Source organism: Gekko japonicus, unplaced genomic scaffold (assembly GCF_001447785.1).
Source record: "Gekko japonicus isolate JY-2015 unplaced genomic scaffold, Gekko_japonicus_V1.1 scaffold1561, whole genome shotgun sequence".
NCBI lineage: Eukaryota > Metazoa > Chordata > Lepidosauria > Squamata > Gekkonidae > Gekko > Gekko japonicus.
In genome coordinates this window covers 283,127-304,294 of record NW_015164236.1, presented here as the reverse complement: position 1 = coordinate 304,294, position 21,168 = coordinate 283,127, and the positions used below count along the sequence as shown (strand labels likewise).

General features: G+C 43.2%; 1 protein-coding gene across 1 annotated transcript in view; it reads right to left on the bottom strand.

Annotated features, from left to right (window-relative positions):
* PKDCC (protein kinase domain containing, cytoplasmic) overlaps window positions 1–21,168 on the bottom strand; it is a 73,728-nt gene that overhangs the window by 19,056 nt on the left and 33,504 nt on the right. The window contains exon 6 of the mRNA XM_015408606.1: window positions 20,225–20,332. Coding sequence (XP_015264092.1) covers window positions 20,225–20,332 — 108 coding nt within the window. The remainder of the gene's footprint in view (window positions 1–20,224; window positions 20,333–21,168) is intronic.

Sequence of the window (21,168 nt, the reverse complement as noted above, 5' to 3'; positions counted from 1 at the left end):
TATTCTGCCATATAAAGAAGTATTACAAGATTGTATAAGGCTAGGAAAACTCCCCAATTCATGGAATCAAGCATTGAGAACATTAATACATAAACCTAATTCAGATGAAAAGGAGATTAAGAACTATAGGCCAATTTCATTATTAAATGCGGATTATGAAATATTCGCCACTATAATAGCTACGAGGTTGAAAAAAATTCTGGTGCAAATTATACATCAAGATCAAGCGGGTTTCCTACCAAAAAGGCAAATTAAAAATAATATTCGGATTATTCTAAATGTCTTAGAATATTATGAATTACACCCTGATAAGCAAATGGCATTAATGTTTCTGGATGATGAAAAAGCATTTGATAATCTAAGATGGGAGTTTATACTACATAAATTAGAAACATGGGAGTGTGGCACACAATTTTATACAATTATAAAAGCAATATATTCAAATCAAACCGCAAAAATTATAATAAATGGTGATCTGACGCAAGACATTAATATACAAAAAGGTACAAGACAAGAGTGTCCACTTTCACCATTGTTATTTATATTTACGTTGGAAACGTTAAATGACATTATACGTAAAAGTGACCAGATAACAGATCTGAAGGTAAAGAAGGAAGACTTTAAACTGCAGGCATTTGCAGATGATTTGGTGTTCATATTAGAAGAACCTATAAAATCTTTACCGTATCTTTTAGATACAATTCAAGAGTATGGACAAGTTTTATTTATTTTATTTTATTTCATTTATACCCCGCCCTCCCTGCACGCGGGCTCAGGGCGGCTTACATAGGCACAAAGTGCAGTAAAAGTAAAACAGGTTAAAACAATTAAGACTAAAATGAAAGACTATAAATACACACTCCCCCATTGTATATCAGGGTGGGATCAAAGAGGGGGGGGATGCCATGGGCCACGATGTTCCAGATGACCAATTGGTCCAACCCGGCGATACTGCTCTGCAGTTGCACGGTGGTGGTAGTGGCAGCGGTTGTTGGTCTTAAAATTAATTATAAGAAGACGAATATTCTAACGAAGAATTGCACCCATGAATAAAAAGATCAAATAAAAAAGTTGACTGCAATGGTATTACCTAGAAAAGTCAAATATTTAGATGTAATAATGTCTAACAGAAATAATACATTGAACGAAGATAATTATATTAAACTATTGATGGAAGTGAAGAAGGATTTACAAAAATGGGAAAATCTTAACCTCTCATTTGTGGGGAAAATTGCCATATTAAAAATGAATATATTACCATGATTTTTATTCCTGGCACAAAATATCCCAATTTTAAGATCAATCAAATATTTCAATGAATTTGACAAAATATGTAAACAATTTATATGGCAGAACAAGAAAGTGCGGATCAAATAGAAAATATTACAGGGGGAACAAGAAAGAGGGGGATTTGGGGTTCCAAACTGGAAGATATATTATAAGGCTGCTGCATTAGGTTGGATAAAAGAATGGTTAATTCTAGAGAATACAAGATTATTGAATCTAGAGGGCCATAATCTACCAATGGGATGGCATGAGTATATTTGATATAGAAAGGAAAAGGCATACACAAATTTTCAACAGCATTCAATTTGAGGAGCGCTATTGAGGATCTGGAAGGAGGTAAAAGATCATTTCTATGATAAAACACCTAGATGGGTTTCCCCAATGGAAGCTTTTATACACTGATGACCAAAGAAAAAATGGAGACATATGAGACTCTATTAGATAAAGATAAATTGAAATCAGAGGAAAAACTTGCTGCACAAAATACTAAATTAACATTGTGGGAAATGATACAATTAAAGAGTAGATTTGATAAAGGTAGTAAAACAGGTTTCTACATTAAAATAAATGACTTAGACAAAATATGGTTGTCATCAAGTGATAAGATGATACAACAATTATACAGTTACTTGCTCGAAGATTTTATGCAAGATGAAATAGTTCAAACTACAATGATTGGATGCAGGACCTAGGTCACAATGTAGAATTAGAATCCTGGTCCAAAATATGGAAGGCATTAAAGTATATGAGAGCGATACCATATAAGGAAAATTTATATAAAATGTTTCATAGGTGGCATTGGTCACCAGATAAAATAACTAAATGCTATATAAATGCATCAAGGAATTGTTGGAAGTGTAAAAGAAATATAGGCATGTACTATCACATGTGGTGGAGGTGTGAAAAGAGACATAATTATTGGATTAAGGTTTACAATATGATAAGAGAAATACTGAATATAGATATAATCTTTTCACCTGAGATATTCTTACTAAACATGCTTCCTGATAATCTTATGAAACACGAAATGTATACAGGCTGCGGTCACACAGAACATTAGCCACGCTACAGAGATGGAAGATAGGCGGATTTTCCGGGCGCGATCACAGCGCCACACCTGGGAAGGTAAGAGCTCCCATGGCGAACCCGAGGCTTCCCACCGAAGATGCGGGGTAAAAAACTAGTACCTACAAGGTACTTCTTTCCGGAAACCGTGGGGCAAGGGCGGACGCCTGATTGCGTTTCCGGTGGAATCCTGTGACATGTCCCATCGCGAAAAGGTGTTTTTTTTTCCCCAAGTCTCCACAGGATGCACACAAGCACCCAACGGCGCATGCACACAAAGAGGAAAGCGAAAGCGGCATCAACGGCTGGCTAGCTGTGTGGTGGCCATGGCATTCCTCCGTCTCCTGCCCGCATCTATTGCCCCCTCCCACTGTAGCCAGGCTTGCCGCCTCTGGAGGGTCGCTGTGGCCACTGTCGCGCAGGCAGTTAGGGCAGCTGTGATGAGGGAGGCCACCTCCCCCTCCATCGCCTGTACCTCGGAGCTCTATTGGGGTCTGGTAGCGTCTGTCGCCCTCTCCGTTAAACCCACCACCCGCCTTCCGCATTCCGCAGGGCTTTGCGGATCCGATTGCTCGTTCATGTGCATGCGCGGACTTTGGTGGGGGAAAAACCTCCCGTTTCCCACAGAAGCGGCGCCTAGTGATTGCTGTTGTGATCACGCCGCTTCTTTGCCACGCTGCAGCATCGTTGTGTGATCGCCACCCTTGTTTACCTGCCGGCGCCGAGGGAAGGACCCATGGTGTGCCGCCGGCGCATCTGATCGCGTAATCGCGGATCTAACTGCGCCGGGGCAATTAGCCACGCCTCCCCCCGCAATATCTAGCCCGTGTGACCGGGGCCACAATAACCTATATATTAACATAGGCCAGAATCTTGTTTGCTAAACACTGGAAATCAGACAGACTGCCTAGTAGTGAGGAGATAATAGATAGAATGTTAGAAGTGGCGGAAATGGATAGGATATCTTTAGTATTGCAAGGAAAATATGAAGATGTGTATGCTAAAAGATGGTCTAATGTGTATAAATGGATAAACAACAAATTTGAAAAGTAGACTCAAATGTATATGGATAATATTATATTGTCATATATGATGGAAAATTTAATAAAAATATTATAATAAAAAAAACCTTTAAAAAACAAAATCTACTTTGATCATACAGGATTCTTTTGGACCTGCACAGCAACATCTATCAAACTAGGCCGGATGGCCAGCCGCTGTTAACACTTGCTCAGAAAGATTATGTGACCCCCTTACTAGATCTGGATGACAGGGTCCTAATTGCTGAAACTGACTCACATTTTTTTCTGCATGTTGCTGTGAGCACTATCAGACCTTCCGCTTTTTCCTCCTTTTTTTCCTGAGGAACCATCCCCATAAATATGGTGTGTTGGGTCAAGGCCTCATGATAATGCATTAAGTACACAGAAACAAAGAAAGTGCTGCATGGATGTTTGGGCAATATACTTCCTTTGCACACATATGCGCTACAGTTTCCAATTGGTAAGAACTCATACGAGCTCTTCTGACTTCTTGATAAAAAGCAATATTTTTTCTCCAAATGTTCACCAATACTGCCCATAACTAGTGATCCAATTACGCTTTGAGCTACTGGTATTTTGCTCATCACTGTTAATAATACTGACCTGCATTACAGGATTGCTCTAAACATTTCTAAAATGATACATTCAAAGTGCTTTGAAATCACAAAAACTGCTCACTAAATGATGTTGACAATGATGATTATAGCATCTGAACCTTTATTAAGTGGTGGTTTCCAAGATCTTTCCCACCCTCCCCTCACCAACTCTATTTGGTAATGGGAATCCATCTGGTTATCTGGCTTTATTTCAACTCAGTATACTTGAATGTAATTTAGGAATAATCGTCTGGATAAGAGGCAGGTTTGGTTCAGGGTTCTTTGTCTCGCCAAAACCTGAAACCTGCATAAGTGGAGTTCATTGAATTTGAAGACTCCCTGCAGTAAATCACATCATAAAAAGGTTAAAGTTCTGCTTAATTTCCAGACTAATGGTGTTTAAAACCAGTAAATACTTGCCTCATACTATAAAGGTAGCAATAAATTTATATTTAACATATACACACATGCACAAAAGTTGACATTGCATGTGAAAAAGCCACCATTCTAATGTCGTGCAATGGCATTGCAATGGGTTTACCAATAATTGAAGTGATAGCATAAGCCAAACTTTTCAGTTTTAGTTATTTGAAGCTATTCTTATAAAAAAATGAAGGAATATTGATCAAACTAGTTTGCATTCTGACCATCTTGAATAGATCACCTAGCACCTGAGGTTTGATTCATATCAGTCTGAGAAACCTATCCAGGCTAGCCAAGAGCCATCCTAGACCTTCAGAAGTATCATGTCACAGGGGGCTACAACATTTTATAAAGAGGTAAGCTACATCAAACTACAGACCAAGACATCAACAAAGAGCCAGCATAAGAAAGCCCATTTATGCAAGTGAAACTATCCCATTTCACATTGCTGATAATTGACCTGTTGATTAATAATCCATAAAGTTTCTGCAGTCCCAAACATTGGTGGTTGTGAGTCATTTTTTAGGGAATGGCACATATGAGGTCACATAAAAAGTAATACATATACAAAGGAAAACCCTGTGCCATTGTTTTAGTGGATCGGCATAAATTTGAACATGATTCACTTTTGGATTACTTGTAACTGTTCACCTCTATTAGTTCCCTTTCTGTAAAGCATCTCTAAGAAGCCTTCTAGTCCCGTAAGGAGCTTTTCCTGCCAGCATGGTGCAGTAGTTAAGAGCAGTAGACTCTAATCTGGAGAACCGGGTTTAATTCCCTACTCCTTCGCGTGAAGCCTGCTGAGTGATCTTGGTCCAGTCACAGGTCTTTCAGAACTCTCTCAGCCCCACCTACCTCACAAGGTGCCTGTTGTGGGAAGAGGAAGGGAAGGCGATTGTAAGCCACTTTGAGACTCCTTCAGGTAGAGAAAAGCAGGGTATAAAAAACAGCTCTTCTTCTTCCCTTCACATACTGGTTCTTCTAGCATCTCATTTTTTTTGTTGCTGTCAAGTCACAGCTGACTTATGGTGAACCTGTAGGGTTTTCAAGGCAAGTGACATTAAGAGATGGTGTGTCATTGCCTGCCTCCGCATCACAGACCTGGTATTCTTTGGAGGTCTCCCATCCAAATATTAACCAGGGTCAACCCTGGTTAGTTTCAGAGATCTGACAAAATAGACAAGATCAGGCTAGTCTGGGCTATCCAGGTCAAACCCTTCCATCACACCTTAACTTAAAGATTTCATTTTCTTTTTTTTTAAAGATTCATATTTGGTTCCATACTGAGTCATATACAGCTATAGGTTGCAGCCCCCAGCATATGACATAACCCCTCATCTTGGGCTAGAGACTACAGAAGGGGGAATCACATGTTTGAATGTTTCCCCACATTGCTAAGCAAGGCTACTTTATGCAGTTTTTTTTGGGTACATGTTAAGTATACACCTAAAATGTGTTAACACAATAACTGCTTATCATGCAAACACATTCATTATGGACCCAAAACTGGCTGCAGTTCCCTATTTATTGAGGTTAATCTTGGAAGCAAACCTGAGTTTGTATATGAAGCTACCTCATACCAAATCAGACCAGTATTCTCAAGTAGAGAATGGTCTTTTCCAGGCCTGCTACTAGAGAGGGGTAGAGGGGTAGCCATGTTAGTCTACTGTAGCAAAATAAAACAGAAGTCTGGTGGAACTTCGTAAGTCAGAGCTCATTTCTTCCTATTTCCTCTTCATACCATCTGACAAAGTGAGCTTTGACTCACAGAAGCTCCTGCTGACATAAATGTCACTGGTCTTTAAGGTGCCACTGGACTTCTGCTTTATTCTGTTCTCAGGCCCCACTCTCTGTGCCCTTGCTAGGGCTGCCAAGTCCCCCCGGGGGGTGGGGAAACACCTGCCCCAAAGGCCTGTTCCCCGACGCCGGGGGATCGGGCCCTGGGGGGAACCCCACCCCGGCATGCGTGTCACCAGGAAGTGACGCTATGACACCGGTCACGCTGGGGGCGGGGCCATACAAGGGAAGACAAGGGAGTCCCCCGCTCCCATCCATTTCGAACTTGGAAACCCTAGCCCTTGCCTACAGAGGTGAGATGGGTAGCAAGCAACCAGCGACAGAGTGCTGCCAAGTTGCTTCCAACTCATGGCAACCCTATACATTAATGTCCTCCAAAATGTTCTATTATTAACAGCCTTGCTCAGGTCTTGCAAACGGAGGGCTGTGGCTTCCTTTACTACGTAAATTCATCTCATGTTGGGTCTTCTCTTTGGAATAACCTCCCCTTTAAGGCTCACATGGCACCTACTTCATTATCTATATGCACAATGCCAAAACTGTTCTCTTTATTACAGCTTTTAATTACATAGTTCCATCTCCTTAGAACTGTTTTTGTGGTCTGCATTTATCCTAACGACTGTTCTACAAATACTCTTTTTATGCCCCGACATATTTTTAATCCCTTCTTCTACTGTTGATCATTTTTATACTTTTTGTGATTTTATTGTATTGGTTTACATTGTGAACCACCTCAAGCAGGTCTCTGGATAGATCACATAAACATTTTCTAAATAAATATATGTGTGTCTAGAAATTAGTTTTTGAAGACATCACCATATATTTTAAAATTGCTGCTGAACAGTTCCTAGGGATCTCAGCCCATAGTAAAGCAAGTAAACAAATGTTTGGCCATAGGTTCAATGGCCCATCTTGTTGTTCACCAGTCCTGTATCACTATGCTAAACAGAATGCAGAGAAACAGCTACCATGAGATTCCTGTGTTCCTCAGTCACTGACCAATAATCGATTACTCTACACAGCAATCAAAGCAAACTGTAGCAACAACCTTCTTTCCAAAATCCACCTCTGGTAGCTGTATTAAGATGGGCATGACAACCCCTTCTACCCTATTTAAGACTCACGGCACATAAATAAACTCCAGGGCTTCAATATAATATAAATAGGCTGCGGTTTCCTCCTTTTAACTTGCTTGAGTCACCCTCAATCTGACTGTAATCAGTCCTAATGACCATTTATTTCATCCACAGTGGCCAGATGGCATTTTTTTAAAACTACCAACTGTAGCTACCAGTTGGAAAACTGCCCAGCCTCCTTTTCTCGTTATCACCTGCCAATATACCATGGTTCAGGGACACAGCAGTAGGAGCAGGCATCCTTACTCCCTTTCCACATCCCATCCAGGCTAATGACTAAAGAAAATGCCAAAAGCAGAGTCCTGGGAGGAGACAAGTGAAAGTGACTCAAATGAATTGAACAGAATTGCAACTGCTAGTGTCCTTTTGAATATATGTAACTGATGAAGACTCTGAAAGTTTTGGGAGAAACTAAACCAGTTCTTTATTGCTTCATAAATTCTGAAGTGTTTGCCCAGTTTTGCATTGTTTTGTGTTTTGGTTACTTTCCATTGCTGTTTTTCGTTCATTTGTTTATTTCTACATATTTGAATTCTGAACCATTAGTCAAATGGTTTGAGATTAAGCAAAATAAATCTGAGTGTTATCTGATCATATGAAGTCAGACCATTGCTCCATTTTGCTCAGCATTGTCTCCTCTCATTTGTAGCAGGTCTGAGGGCATTCTCAGCCATGAGACCTTCCAACTGACAGTGCTAAGGATCAAAGATGGGACCCTCAGCATACAAAAACCTACTTTCTCCCAGACTAGTTGTTCAGGAAGAAGAGGGGGGCTCTGCAGAAGAAACAGCCTGGAGGGCAGATAAGTGGGTGAGGATCCCCTATCCTACCACACTGCTGAGTAAAGTCTAAACCCTTCCTCCAGCCTACAGAGACTTTCTCCAGCTTACGTGGTTTGTCATCTAACAAACGAGCCACAACATGGAGGAAGGTTGGATCTATGCCCAGGCTACAAAACTTACTGTTTACCTCAAGAATATTCAGTCACATATGTACATGACTTAAGCCAAACCAAACCACTCCGTGCCCACAACCTGTATCTCAACCGTAGAAGAGACACAAACTCAGGAACAGGGGGGAAAAAAGACAAAAGGACGAGTAGGATGTGGTATGCAGAAATGTAGTTAGACATATTTGGATTTTATTTCCATTTGTAATAAAGACTACGCCAAAAATCCTGGGCAATCCTCTACTAATGCCACAGTCACAGCTTGGTTTAGTGTGTAACTCTTTGCATCCCTGGTGGTTATACTCAAATTGCCCTATTTGTTTCCCCTGCTCTGTCAGTCTGAGTCAAATGGGCAAAGAATGTATTGACTTTAGAAAACTATCAGTGGAAGTCAATGGCCTTACAACTCTGTTTAGGATTGCACTGTAGATGTAGTGAGAGGGCCATGACCAGGGCAAGAGCATGGAGTGCATTGGGCACTGATTTGCTCTACCTCTGTTGAAAACTAGGCTTCTTAATTTGTGAAGTTACAGTTTGCATTTCAAGCTGTAGTTGTGAAGTTACAGCTTGCATTTTTTTTTTGGAGTAAAAATATTTCCAATTTTAAAAAAGGATGAGTACAGGCTAGTGGCCTCCACAAAGGAAAGTACCCCAGATTCATCCACTCAGCTCAGTCTATCTAGTATTCCCTTGGCATTTGTGCCATTATCATGCTTAAATTATCCTGGTGGGGGGACTTTCCCTAATTACCCAGGATGTGAACATAGCAAGTTACTTAAAGGAGACAAGAGGTAACTTACGAACATGCTTATTGATTTCAGGAAGTTGTTGCTTATAAGTAGGGAAAAGTTTTGTAATATTACAAAAATGTTCTTATTCAGATAACAGTTCCTAGGCAGATGCTCAAAGCCACCCAGACAAACGTGCTTGGCCATCAGATTATAGAGGTTTCTGATAGTTATGAAGAAACCACCGATTTTCCATTCATTTCTGTAGAACCTTGCTTGGTGATGTGGCAGCGCCACTGAACAAGGAAGGTTCATCTGTGTGTCGCTACCATCAGCCTATCTTTCCTGGCTACACAAGTAAAACCTGCTTGTCTGTGACTGAAGGGCACTTGGGCAGTCAGATACCAGGGAGATGTCTCATCTTGTCCCCGAACATGCTTATTGATTTCAGGAAGTTGTTGCTTATAAGTAGGGAAAAGTTTTGTAATATTACAAAAATGTTCTTATTCAGATAACAGTTCCTAGGCAGATGCTCAAAGCCACCCAGACAAACATGCTTGGCCATCAGATTATAGAGGTTTCTCATAGTTATGAAGAAACCACTGATTTTCCATTCATTTCTGTAGAGCCTTGCTTGGTGATATGACAGCGCCACTGAACAAGGAAGGTTCATCTCTGTGTTGCTACCATCAGCCTATCTTTCCTGGCTACACAAGTAAAACTTGCTTGTCTGTGACTGAAGGGCACTTGGGCAGTCAGATACCAGGGAGATGTCTCATCTTGTCCCCTGCTCAGTTTAACAACTATTTTTGGTTTAGATTCTTTTAAAAATCAGCTTTCTAATTTTATCATGTTTTAAGGTTATGTGCAGTGAGTCACCTAAGTGCCCTTTGTACAACCGACAGGCAGGGAATAAATCTTCTATAAATAGATAAATAAGATTCTTCTAAGCCTACAGGCTGACCGTTACAACCAAACATACAACCCAGTCAGAAAACGAGGTCTGATTCTGTGTTGAATAGGCTTCCAGTTTTCTACATAGGTTGCTATAGCATTTTGGAAACACCATTGTACTGTAAATATTTACACACAGCATGGCCTTGCCAAACTGTCGAAAGGGCAAATGAGAACAGCTAAAGTCTTACCTTACAGGCAGTCACTGCATTCCTTTGCTCTTTCAGAAAGGAACTCCTCCTCCCCCCACCCCCCGCAGCTCTCATTTAACCTCTGCAGTCCCCGAGATATAATAATGACAGTTGCTTGCTTTAATGAATTTTTTTTAAACACGGAATTTGATTCTTAAATGCCTGGGGAAGGTTTCTTGGGTCAAGCAGCCTTAAAGAAGTTGGCTTGCCAGGTCCCTCCTGGCAACTGGCTGGCTTCCAGTTTTCTACATAGGTTGCTATAGCATTTTGGAAACACCATTGTACTGTAAATATTTACACACAGCATGGCCTTGCCAAACTGTCGAAAGGGCAAATGAGAACAGCTAAAGTCTTACCTTACAGGCAGTCACTGCATTCCTTTGCTCTTTCAGAAAGGAACTCCTCCTCCCCCCAACCCCCGCAGCTCTCATTTAACCTCTGCAGTCCCCGAGATATAATAATGACAGTTGCTTGCTTTAATGAATTTTTTATCATAGAGTTTTTGCCCAGGTGCCAAGACATTGCCAGGATGTCACTGTCATGATGACATTACTTCGGAGGCATGTCAGAAGTGACGTCACTATGTTGCTTGGACCTTAAAAATACAGAATTTGATTCTTAAATGCCTGAGGAAGGTTTCTTGGGTCAAGCAGCGTTAAAGAAGTTGGCTTGCCAGGCCCCTCCTGGAAACTGGCTGGGGATGGGTGGGGGAATTTATCAGGAGCAAAAAGGAGGCCCAGGAAACATAACCAATGATACGGCTACATCACTCCTGGCATGTATCGGAAGTGACATCATCACATCCCACCATTTGGGTGATACTCCAATATTTGAGTAAAAACTCTATAGTGAAAAAAATGGCTTCTATCATAGAGTATTTGCCCAGGTGCCAAGATGTTGCCAGGATGTCACTGTCATGATGACATCGCTTCTGATGCATGTCGGAAGTGACGTCACTATGTTGCTTGGACCTTATCTCTCACTTGGTAAGGCCCCCTGCCGGCCAGCTGATCAGTGGCATGGGCGGGGTCTGGTGACAGGGGTCCCCCACCTCCACCAGAATGTGTTTCAGGGATATGGATGGCTCCCTGAGGGGCTGATGCAGCTGCCAGGCAAAGAGCTCTGGCAGGGGCAGAGCAGGTTGGCGGGAGCCCAGTTTAAGGCTAACTGAATTGCCATGCTCCCTTCTGCTTCAAATCTCACGCCTTGGGGGCTTCTCTAAGAGAACCCAATGCATTGACTTGCTAAATGAGAAAAATATCATTTTTTGCCTTTTCATGTAGTAGATTAAAAACTGGGTGGCACCTCTTTGCCACTGGAAGTGCTTCACAATAAAAAAATCTGTTTTTAATCAGCTCTGCCAAAGATTCTCTTAGTTTCATAGCAATTTTGATGGGGGCAGAATTTTTTTCCAGAGAATGCTTGGACTTTGCAAATATTTTTTTCCAACTTATTTGATATTATTGTCCACCCTGGTTAACATTTCTTCCTGGATGAAGTCATGCAATGCTCTCATGTAATCAAGGATTATGCAGTGAAAGGAACAATACCATAATAATATAGAGCCGATCAGATTTAGCTATACAATGACATCACTGAGAACAAGTAAAAATGACAGCAAAGTCAAAAGATAACCGCAGTTATGCAAGGTGCCAAAGATTTCAATTAAAATAGGAAGCATTTTTGACACTGCAAAAAATGCTCATCAAAAATCTTGTGTACTCTTAGCCTAGATGTAGTTTAAATAGCTACATCAAACAGCAGAACTCAAACCAGTGTTCCTGTTTATGTTAGAGAGAGAATATGTGAATAGCTCATTAAAGGATTGGGGCTATTGTTTCTAACTTTTTGGATAACATAATTCAGTTCAAAGGAAGTGACTTGTGTTTTTCTGCAGCCATCATCCATGTTTTGTTTACAGCTTAAATGTATACATTCCGACATTCAGCAGTTTTAATAAAGTATTTTTGAATACAGTGTCACTCCAAACAGCATTTCATCCAGATAACCAATTTTAATAATGGGATGATTTATGATTTAAAAAGCCACACATGACTATTAAAGCTCCCCACACACACTCACATATGCTTTGTTTCTGTGTCACTAAAGCAAAGTCCAAAGAAGAATATAATTTATGGTACTATAAAAAGGTTTACAGCCAAAGCACAGTGAAAGCTTAAGACCCAAGTCATTCTGTAACATGACCAAGGTTTATCTTGTTAACTTTTATTTATGGGAAGGCTCAGATTGACAAGTGCTTTTATGGAGTTGCTATTCTACTGATGGTTGGTACCACTTCCCTTTTCTGAAGTTGGATGTATCCCCCCACCCCTCTGAAAGAAAGTAGAGGTCTGATTATCAGGCTCTTTCATAAAAATCTGGGCTCTTCCCCAAAGATCAACATCACATCCTATTGAATAGAAGTTTTCACAAGACAGTCCAGTTCAGCGGTTTCTTACAGCTCCCCCAATAATAAGATTCTGCATGGTTAATGAACTTTCCGGGTTTAAAGAGCTTCAAGTGCATTGTCATAGCCCTTAAAACAGTCTTGGAAGGTAGGCCAGCAATACAACTCGCATATTGCAGATGGGAGGCTGAGGCCTTAGGGATTGGCCAAGGCTACCTGGCATGTTAGCAACTATTTGTGATCACAACTCGCACTCTTAGCCACTCTGCTGCATGCCCTTCCTAATAACAGTGTGCTCAGTCATTTCAATCAAAAAGGCAGATCCACACTGGGCATTGCTTTTTGCAGGGAGACATGCATTGTTGAAACGAATGAGGCAGACAGTAACTACACAAAGCTCATGTGCATACATGTGACAACATGCTGGTCCAAGGTAAGAATGAACTGAGATTCCAGGCTACTGAATATTAACTATGAAAAGCAAAATGCATGGTTCCATTAAAAAAAAAAAAATTAAATGCAATCCAACCTGGTCGTGATTTGCTATGGTTCGTAGGAGAAAAATCCAAAAAAGATTGGGAAAAATACCCCAAACTGCTTCTAAACAAGGGGGACCCTGGCCTTTGCTGAGCTGGGCCAAATGCAGCTGCTGGTTATTACACATTATCTGTTTTACTTTCTAGGAAACTAATAAAGACCATGTATGCATATATAAAGTGTGCTGTCCTAGCATCCTGTGCCTGCAATCCTGCTGCATTGTAATCTGCCAAGGCAGGGTTTACGTTCCACAGAACCTTGTACTGTTCTAATGATGCAGTTAAATCTGGATGCAGAAGAGAGCCCCAACGACCCTCCAGTATCCCAGCACTCCCTCCACAAAGGATGGATTGTATTGCTGAAAACAATCTGGCTGTGTTGACAGCTGTCACTCAGCAAAGTTTGTGATGAAAATCTGCAAATTAGAAAGTTAAATGAACACCTGCACCAGTTCTTCAGCTAATTCCTTACTGTGATGCTTGTTGGAGAGTTCAGGACTGACAAACCTGATCTCATACCCAGGTAAAGGATCTCAGAATGGAAGCCCAGGTACAGCATTGTCATCTCCATCCTAGCCCAACCAGAAATTTCAGCAAAGCATCCAGGATTGGAACGGCTCCCTGACCCAGGGCATTCTCTCACTGCAAATGTCCCCATTTGTATTCCTTATTCTGCTCTGCCCCATGACCCTACCCAAAGCCCATCCATATGATGGTTCTATAGATCAACTATGTTAAAAATTGCATCATCCCCACCAACCTTAAGGAATTGATTATACCAGGAAGAGTTGAATCCTCAAGGAATTGATTATACCAGGAAGAGTTGAGTGTGCCATGAGGGCTCAAACCTAACAAATCTAAGTTAAGAGAAATGGACACCCTATGTTAATTGTTAGGATTCTAAAACTCCTGGACCATATGGATTCCCCTTCCCAGTTTCCATGTGTTGTGGAATTGTGAGAAGCAGAGAGCCAGAAGGTGACACAGCTTTGACCACCCACCATCAAGAACCAGTTTTGAAATACCACCCCCCCTTCAATGTCTCTCACCACAGTAAGAAGCCCAGGTCCTTCTCAAGAAAAGTTGAGGAGGGTATCATACTGCATTGCAAATCACAGAAATGTATGCTTAATATGTTGGTTTTCAAATTAACAGGTTTTAAAATATCATCAATTTCCCCACATTTCTTTCCCAAACAGAAGAGACTTTATTTTCCCTATCTAGCTTCCTAACAACCCTATGAAATAGATTATGTGGTGAGAAAATGACCAGCCTTAAGTATCTGAATCCAGACTGTTATGGACTTCATTCAACACTCTTCTCCCTCTGAGGCGGAGGACATCTCCGTTGGGTTATTCCCATCATTCCTTTAGGGAGGCAGGAAACACTTTTTTCCCCTTCCTCTTGGCGCCTAGGGAATAGCCCAGCCCCTCAGTTCTATTCCTGCCTCTGAGGGAGTAGCAGTGAGAGTCAAGGCTTTGCCTTTTTTCAGAGCTTTTGCTGTTTATTTCACTTCTTATTCAAATCTTTTCCCTTCCTCTACCTTTCCTACTAATTCTTGGCTACTTTCAATCTATTTCTTTTGATGTGAGTCAAAACCTACCGGCATTTTCGACGCTAGGAAGAAGCTTTTGACCGCTGACTGACGCAGCCGACATGCGTTCAGCCGAAGAGCACGCCGACGTTTTTTCCTCCGACGACGACAGAGAGGAAGCCGCTGCGGCGGCCGACTGTGGAGCCAACTCGCCCTACGGGCTTGGTCGTGCTTCCCCAACAACCCCAGCAGAGATGGCAGCGGCGACACAGCGCACCCTGAAGCGTCTTCGATCGCCCGAAGATGTAGAACCCGCCAAAATCGGACGATCGATGATGCCCGGCGGCCATTTTGAATCAACCCACCAAGGCTCCGAGGATCGTGCTGAACATCTGCTGGGCATCTCTACGTCGAACGGTGGCAGTAAGATCCCCGATTCGCGTATTCAGGGCACTGAGTTAGTTCCTGGGTGGGGGGGAGGCCTGCACCCCAAGGGAACTTGATTGATCCTGCAGACATGTTACAAATGTTCAGACAGGCCATGCAAGAAGGTATATCTACAATCTGTTCCACAGTGGCGAAAGCTACTCAGGCGGCTTCCTCTATTCCTCCTACTCATTGCCCGAACCCTTGGCCCACCAAGGCCGCACAGAAAATGAATGCTGGTTCTTTCCCTTCCCAGCAAGGGGGCCTATGGGGAGACAGAGAAGATGGTGCTTCTGTCTCAATGATTGAGGACAGGGAGGAAGGTGAATTTCTCTCAGACGACGAGCCTGAGGATTTAAAGATGCCTGAACAGGCATCTAGGTTATTTAAGGCTGAGGAATATCATTATTTCCTGACCAAAGCTATTAAGGCCCTAGAGATACAAGACGCTCCTGCTTCTGAAGAGCAGAGAGCAACTAAACCAAAACTTAAGTCTCGTTCCAAAGGGCTCTCAGAGTTTTTTCCTCCTGAGGAACCTACTGAACAGGGAGTTTTCCCTTTTCCAGAATTTTTTGAAAGACAACTAAGGTCGGCCTGGGATAGGCCTTCAGCTAATAGACAGTTTCCTGCATTTGTCAAAAAGTTATATGCCTTACCATCATATGCAAATGACCTCTTACAGATTCCTCCGGTCGATGGACCTGTAGCAGCTATACAATCTTCGGGATTGGTCTCTGAAGATGGTCATGGTTCTCTACGCGATCCCATTGATAAGAAGGTGGATGCCACGCTGAAGAGAATCTATGAGGCCATCTCAATGATAGTGAGAGCGGCGGCCACAGCCTCGATTGCATCTAGAGCATCGATCGTGTGGATCCGTAAACTTATTCAAATATTACCAGAGGGCAGTAGAGGACCTTTAGAGGGCGCATCTCGCATCCTAAAGGGTTCATCGTTTTCAGCAGATGCCACCTTGGACATTTTGACTTTTGCATCAAGAGCCTTGGCATCTACAAATGTGGCCAGACGTCTTCTTTGGCTAAGATCCTGGCAGGCGGACTTTCAATCAAAACTGATGGTGTCAGCGTACCCCTTCCAGGGCGATCTCTTGTTTGGTGATGCCTTAGACAGAATCCTGATAGAGACACGGGATAAAAAGAAGGCCATGCCAAAGAATTTTCGTCGCACAGAAAGACGGACTTCACATCCCTTTCGTTCTCAGAACACGCTCAGCAGATACCAACCAGGTCAACGAAAAACCAACTGGAACACGAACAAACCGCAATTCAGAAGAAATTCATACAACAAATTCCCCAAGACTTCCTTCCCGAAGTTCGACCGAGGAGACAGAGATACAAAGAACAAACAAGCATGACTACAGTGCTTTTCCAGTGGGGGCTCGACTACTCCATTTCACATCAACATGGAGGGAATCGCAGGCCGATGTTTGGGCACAGGAGATCGTGTCCCAAGGCTATGCAATAGAATTTCGAGCCATCCCACCAGACAGGTTCCTAGTCTCCCCCTTCAGCAAATCTTCTATCAAGAGATCTCTGATAAACAAAGCACTACAACACCTCTTGAGCATCCGTGCCATCGAGCCAGTACCACCCTTGGAGATTGGCCGGGGTGTCTATTCAATCCTATTTCTAGTCCCCAAGAAAAACGGCGAATGGAGGGCGATCCTAGATTTAAAGTTTCTCAACAAATTTATCAAACTTCGCCACTTCAGGATGGAGACACTCAGATCCATCACGGAGACCCTTCTACCGATGGACTATCTGACGTCCATAGACCTCAAGGAGGCATATCTACATGTTCCGATCCACCGGAATCATCAGAAATATCTTCGCTTTTGTGTAGGGGGTCGACACTTCCAGTACAGAGCGCTTCCCTTTGGGCTTTCCACGGCTCCGAGAGTATTTACCAAGCTCCTCATAAATCCGGTGGTTCATCTCCGAGAAAAAGGGATCCACGTCTTTCAATATTTAGACGACCTGCTGGTGAGAGGGAAAACTCTGGAAGAGGCCATCCACAACACCAACCGAACAATCGTATGTCTACAGAAACATGGTTTTGTCATCAACTTTCCGAAGAGTTGTCTGCACCCAACCCGTCACATAGAACACCTGGGGGCCATAATCGACACGAGTCTCAATGCTCTGATTCTACCTCGGGAAAAAGCCGTCAAGATAAGGGACATGGCAGTTTCAGTGACACGAAGCTCCACGGTCAATCTGATGTTATTGGCCAAGCTATTGGGCCTGATGGTATCCTGCATAGACTTAGCGCAATGGGCCCGTCTACATTCCAGAATACTTCAAAGATTCCTAAGACCTTACCAACTGTTAGTTATGCAACGCAGGGACATGAGTCTTCGGATACCGATGCAGGTCAAGTCCAGCCTGTTATGGTGGACGAACATGCGGAATCTCAGACAGGGCAAGATGTACTACAAACGATTCCACAAGGAGATTTTCACGGATGCAAGCCTATCGGGATGGGGAGCCATCCTGGATACGGAACCGGTCCAGGGCAGGTGGTCCAGGGACGAACAACAGCTTCCTATCAACCTCTTAGAGCTGAGAGCCATTCGTCATGCCTTATGCCACTTCCACCAGGCCCTTCAGGGACAACACGTTCTTATCAGGACGGACAATGTCTCGGCCAAAGCCTACTTAAACAATCAGGGCGGTTCGAGATCTTCCAATCTTCACCAGGAAGCGTTAAAAATTTTGCTTTGGGCAGAGAGGAACGTGTCATCCCTGCGGGCCGAACACATTCAAGGGACGGTCAACGTCCAGGCGGACTGGCTCAGTCGACAGACAATCAGAGAGGGAGAATGGGCTCTTCACAAGAGACTGTTCTACCTCATAACGAGCTACTTCGGCAATCCAGTGGTGGATCTTTTCGCGTCAGCAGAGAATCACCAACTACCCCGCTTCTTCTCGAGGTACCAACACCACAGAGCAGAGGCGACGGATGCCCTTACCACTCCTTGGCCCAAGGGCCTTCTCTACGCGTTTCCTCCTACCCCTCTAATCCCAAAGATCATCCGCAAGATTCGAGAGGAGGGAGCGCAAATAATCCTGGTGGCACCGCGTTGGCCTCGTCGACCTTGGTACTCGGCACTGACAGAGTTGGCCATTCGCCCGCCATTGATCCTCCCGAAGGAACCCGATATGTTGATGCAGGGGCCAATTCAACATCCACATCCGGAATGGCTATCTTTAACCGCTTGGAGGTTGAACGGCAACAACTCACCGAGTTAGGTTACTCTCCTCAGGTGTTAGACACCATACTTACCTCAAGGAAACAATCCACCATCCGGATATACAACACAACCTGGAAGGCCTTTGTCAGGTGGTGTAAGCGTAAAAAGGTTGCACCCTTATCACCTTCAGTAGCCTCAGTACTGGCCTTTTTACAAGACGGACTACAATCAGGATTAACGGTCTCTACGCTTCGGAGGCAAACGGCAGCCCTATCTACTGTGATTCCATTGATAGGTGGCTACAAGCTGACTAAACATCCGCACGTTTTATTGTTTCTCCAAGGTGCGTCCGTCAAATCGCCACCGCAAATCCATCGCTTTCCCACATGGAAGCTACATATGGTCCTCACAGCACTCACCAAGCCTCCCTTCGAACCTCTTAGAGAAGTAGACCTGCGATGGCTGAGGATGAAAGTAATATTCCTAGTAGCCATTACATCGGCTCGAATGGTTTCCGAAATCAACGCATTCTCTGTTAAATCTACATTGTGCGTGTTTCATAAGGACAAGGTTGTTCTTCGGATGGATCCGACCTTTCAACCCAAGGTGTCATCACTCTTTCACCGATCCCAGGAAGTATATCTTCCGACCTTCTGTCCTGACCCGACTCACATAAAAGAAAGGACGTGGCACACCTTAGATGTTAAACGAGCTCTGAAGATCTACATTGCTAGAACTGAAGCGATCAGGAAAACAGAGTTCATGTTTATTAATATAGCTCAACCGAGAAAAGGAGAACGGATGTCCAAATCATCCATCAGCAAGGTCCTCAAATCATGCATTGCAGAGGCGTATAAGGCTAGAGGGCTGGAAATTCCTAAGGGTGTCACGGCACACTCTCTACGCAGTGCGTCAACTAATGCTGCTTTGGACAATCGTGCAACGGTGGACGAAATATGTCGGGCAGCAACATGGACCTCCATCTCCACCTTTGTTCGTCATTACAAGCTGAACGTCTTCGCATCAGGAGATGCGGCATTCGGAAGGAGCACGTTTTGAGGAACGCAGATGAAGATGACGACCCACTGCTTTGGGAGGTCCCAACGGAGATGTCCTCCGCCTCAGAGGGAGAACGACCCTTGGATACTTACCGTGAGGGGTCCTTCTCCTCTGAGGAAAGGAGGACATCTCGGCCCTCCCGTGCTCCATCTTCATCTCCTTCTTTTGTTCCAATCTTTTCCTCTTGTTGCTGGGGCTACCTTGCTCTTCTCATTTCATATACTGAAGTTATATCGCACTATCCTCTCTGTTTCTTCAGTTAGAGGTTGCATGTTACATAAATTTTATTGACAGTTGTTTATAGGAAAGTTATCTAGTTAATGTTTATTACTGCTGGCGGAGTCCCCGAACTGAGGGGCTGGGCTATTCCCTAGGCGCCAAGAGGAAGGGGAAAAAAGTGTTTCCTGCCTCCCTAAAGGAATGATGGGAATAACCCAACGGAGATGTCCTCCTTTCCTCAGAGGAGAAGGACCCCTCACGGTAAGTATCCAAGGGTCGTTTCCACCATGTCACTCTGGTTCTCTCCAACCTGGAACAACATTTTCATTCTTTTAGCTTATATAAGGAATTTTTTTAGAAAGCACAGAAAACAGAAGAGTTCATTCTGCTACCATCTCAATTCATCTGCAGTCCAACACTAAATTGTCCCCAACAGATAACAATGCCTCAGTTATGTTATCATTCAGCATGCATCTCTCAGATGCATTGCTACCTACCTCCTCCCAATTTTATTCAGCTCTTTGATAATCTTGCACATGCCTGGAATTGTATGCTATGCACTGGAATTCCCACCTCCCTTTTCCATAGCTTCATGACCTCTTTAAGCTCCCATCCCTTCCAGTACAGGACTTTGTCGCACATCTACAAGTAACACTATACCAGATCTGGGAGTCCGCGTCGTATTCTTGAGGTAGAGGCCACTCTTGTATAAATGCAACACTTTTTCTAAGTGGGCAACAGTTGTGTCTATTCCCCAATGAAGCTCTCCTGAAGAAGAAAGAGAACAACAGATTTGGTGAAGCAAAAAGTAGTTGGCAAAAAAGAAAGATGTCATCATTGTGTGGTCTAATGGGAAAGTAAAGATGGAGGTCCAGCTGGGAGTGTGGCCAAGAAGTCAAACAAATGGCATATTTATTATTAAATTACACATGTACCCTTCCTCTTCTCCAAAGAGCTTAGAGAGGCATTCTTGGGGTGATCCCATTTTATCCTGGGAGCAACCTTATGCTTTATTTATAGGTACTAGCCCAAGGTAAGCCTCACAGATGACTTGAGATTTGGACACAGATCTCTGAGCCAAACGCTACACTCTGTCTGCTACACCACACTGGCTCCTATAGAGCCTCTGCAAAATACCAAAGTACCCTAGGATAACTTGGTCATTTGAAACAGACTGCCAACACTTCAAGTATGGATAAATGGTAAAATGGTCATCTCTACCCGCCCAGTGTCTCTTAATCATGTGAGTCCTTCAGCAAGTGGCTCTCAGAGCATGCCCACACAACCATTTATTTAGTCTGTAATGCTAAAGTATGCCAGGGTTTTAATATCTGTACAAAGAAAAGATTCTTCAGAATACCTTTCTCTGCTTGGAATACAGAAATACATTTAAATGGAAGAAGAAGGAGGAGGAGGAGGAGGAGGAGGAGGAGAGGAGGAGCAGGAGCAGGAGGAGTTGGTTTTTATATTCCACTTTCATCTGTCTGAAGGATTCTCAAAGCAGCTTACCACTGCCTTCCCTTCCTCTCCTCACAACAGACACCCTGTGAGGTAGGTGGAGCTGAGAGAGTCTGAAAGAACCATGACTGACCCAAGGTCACCCA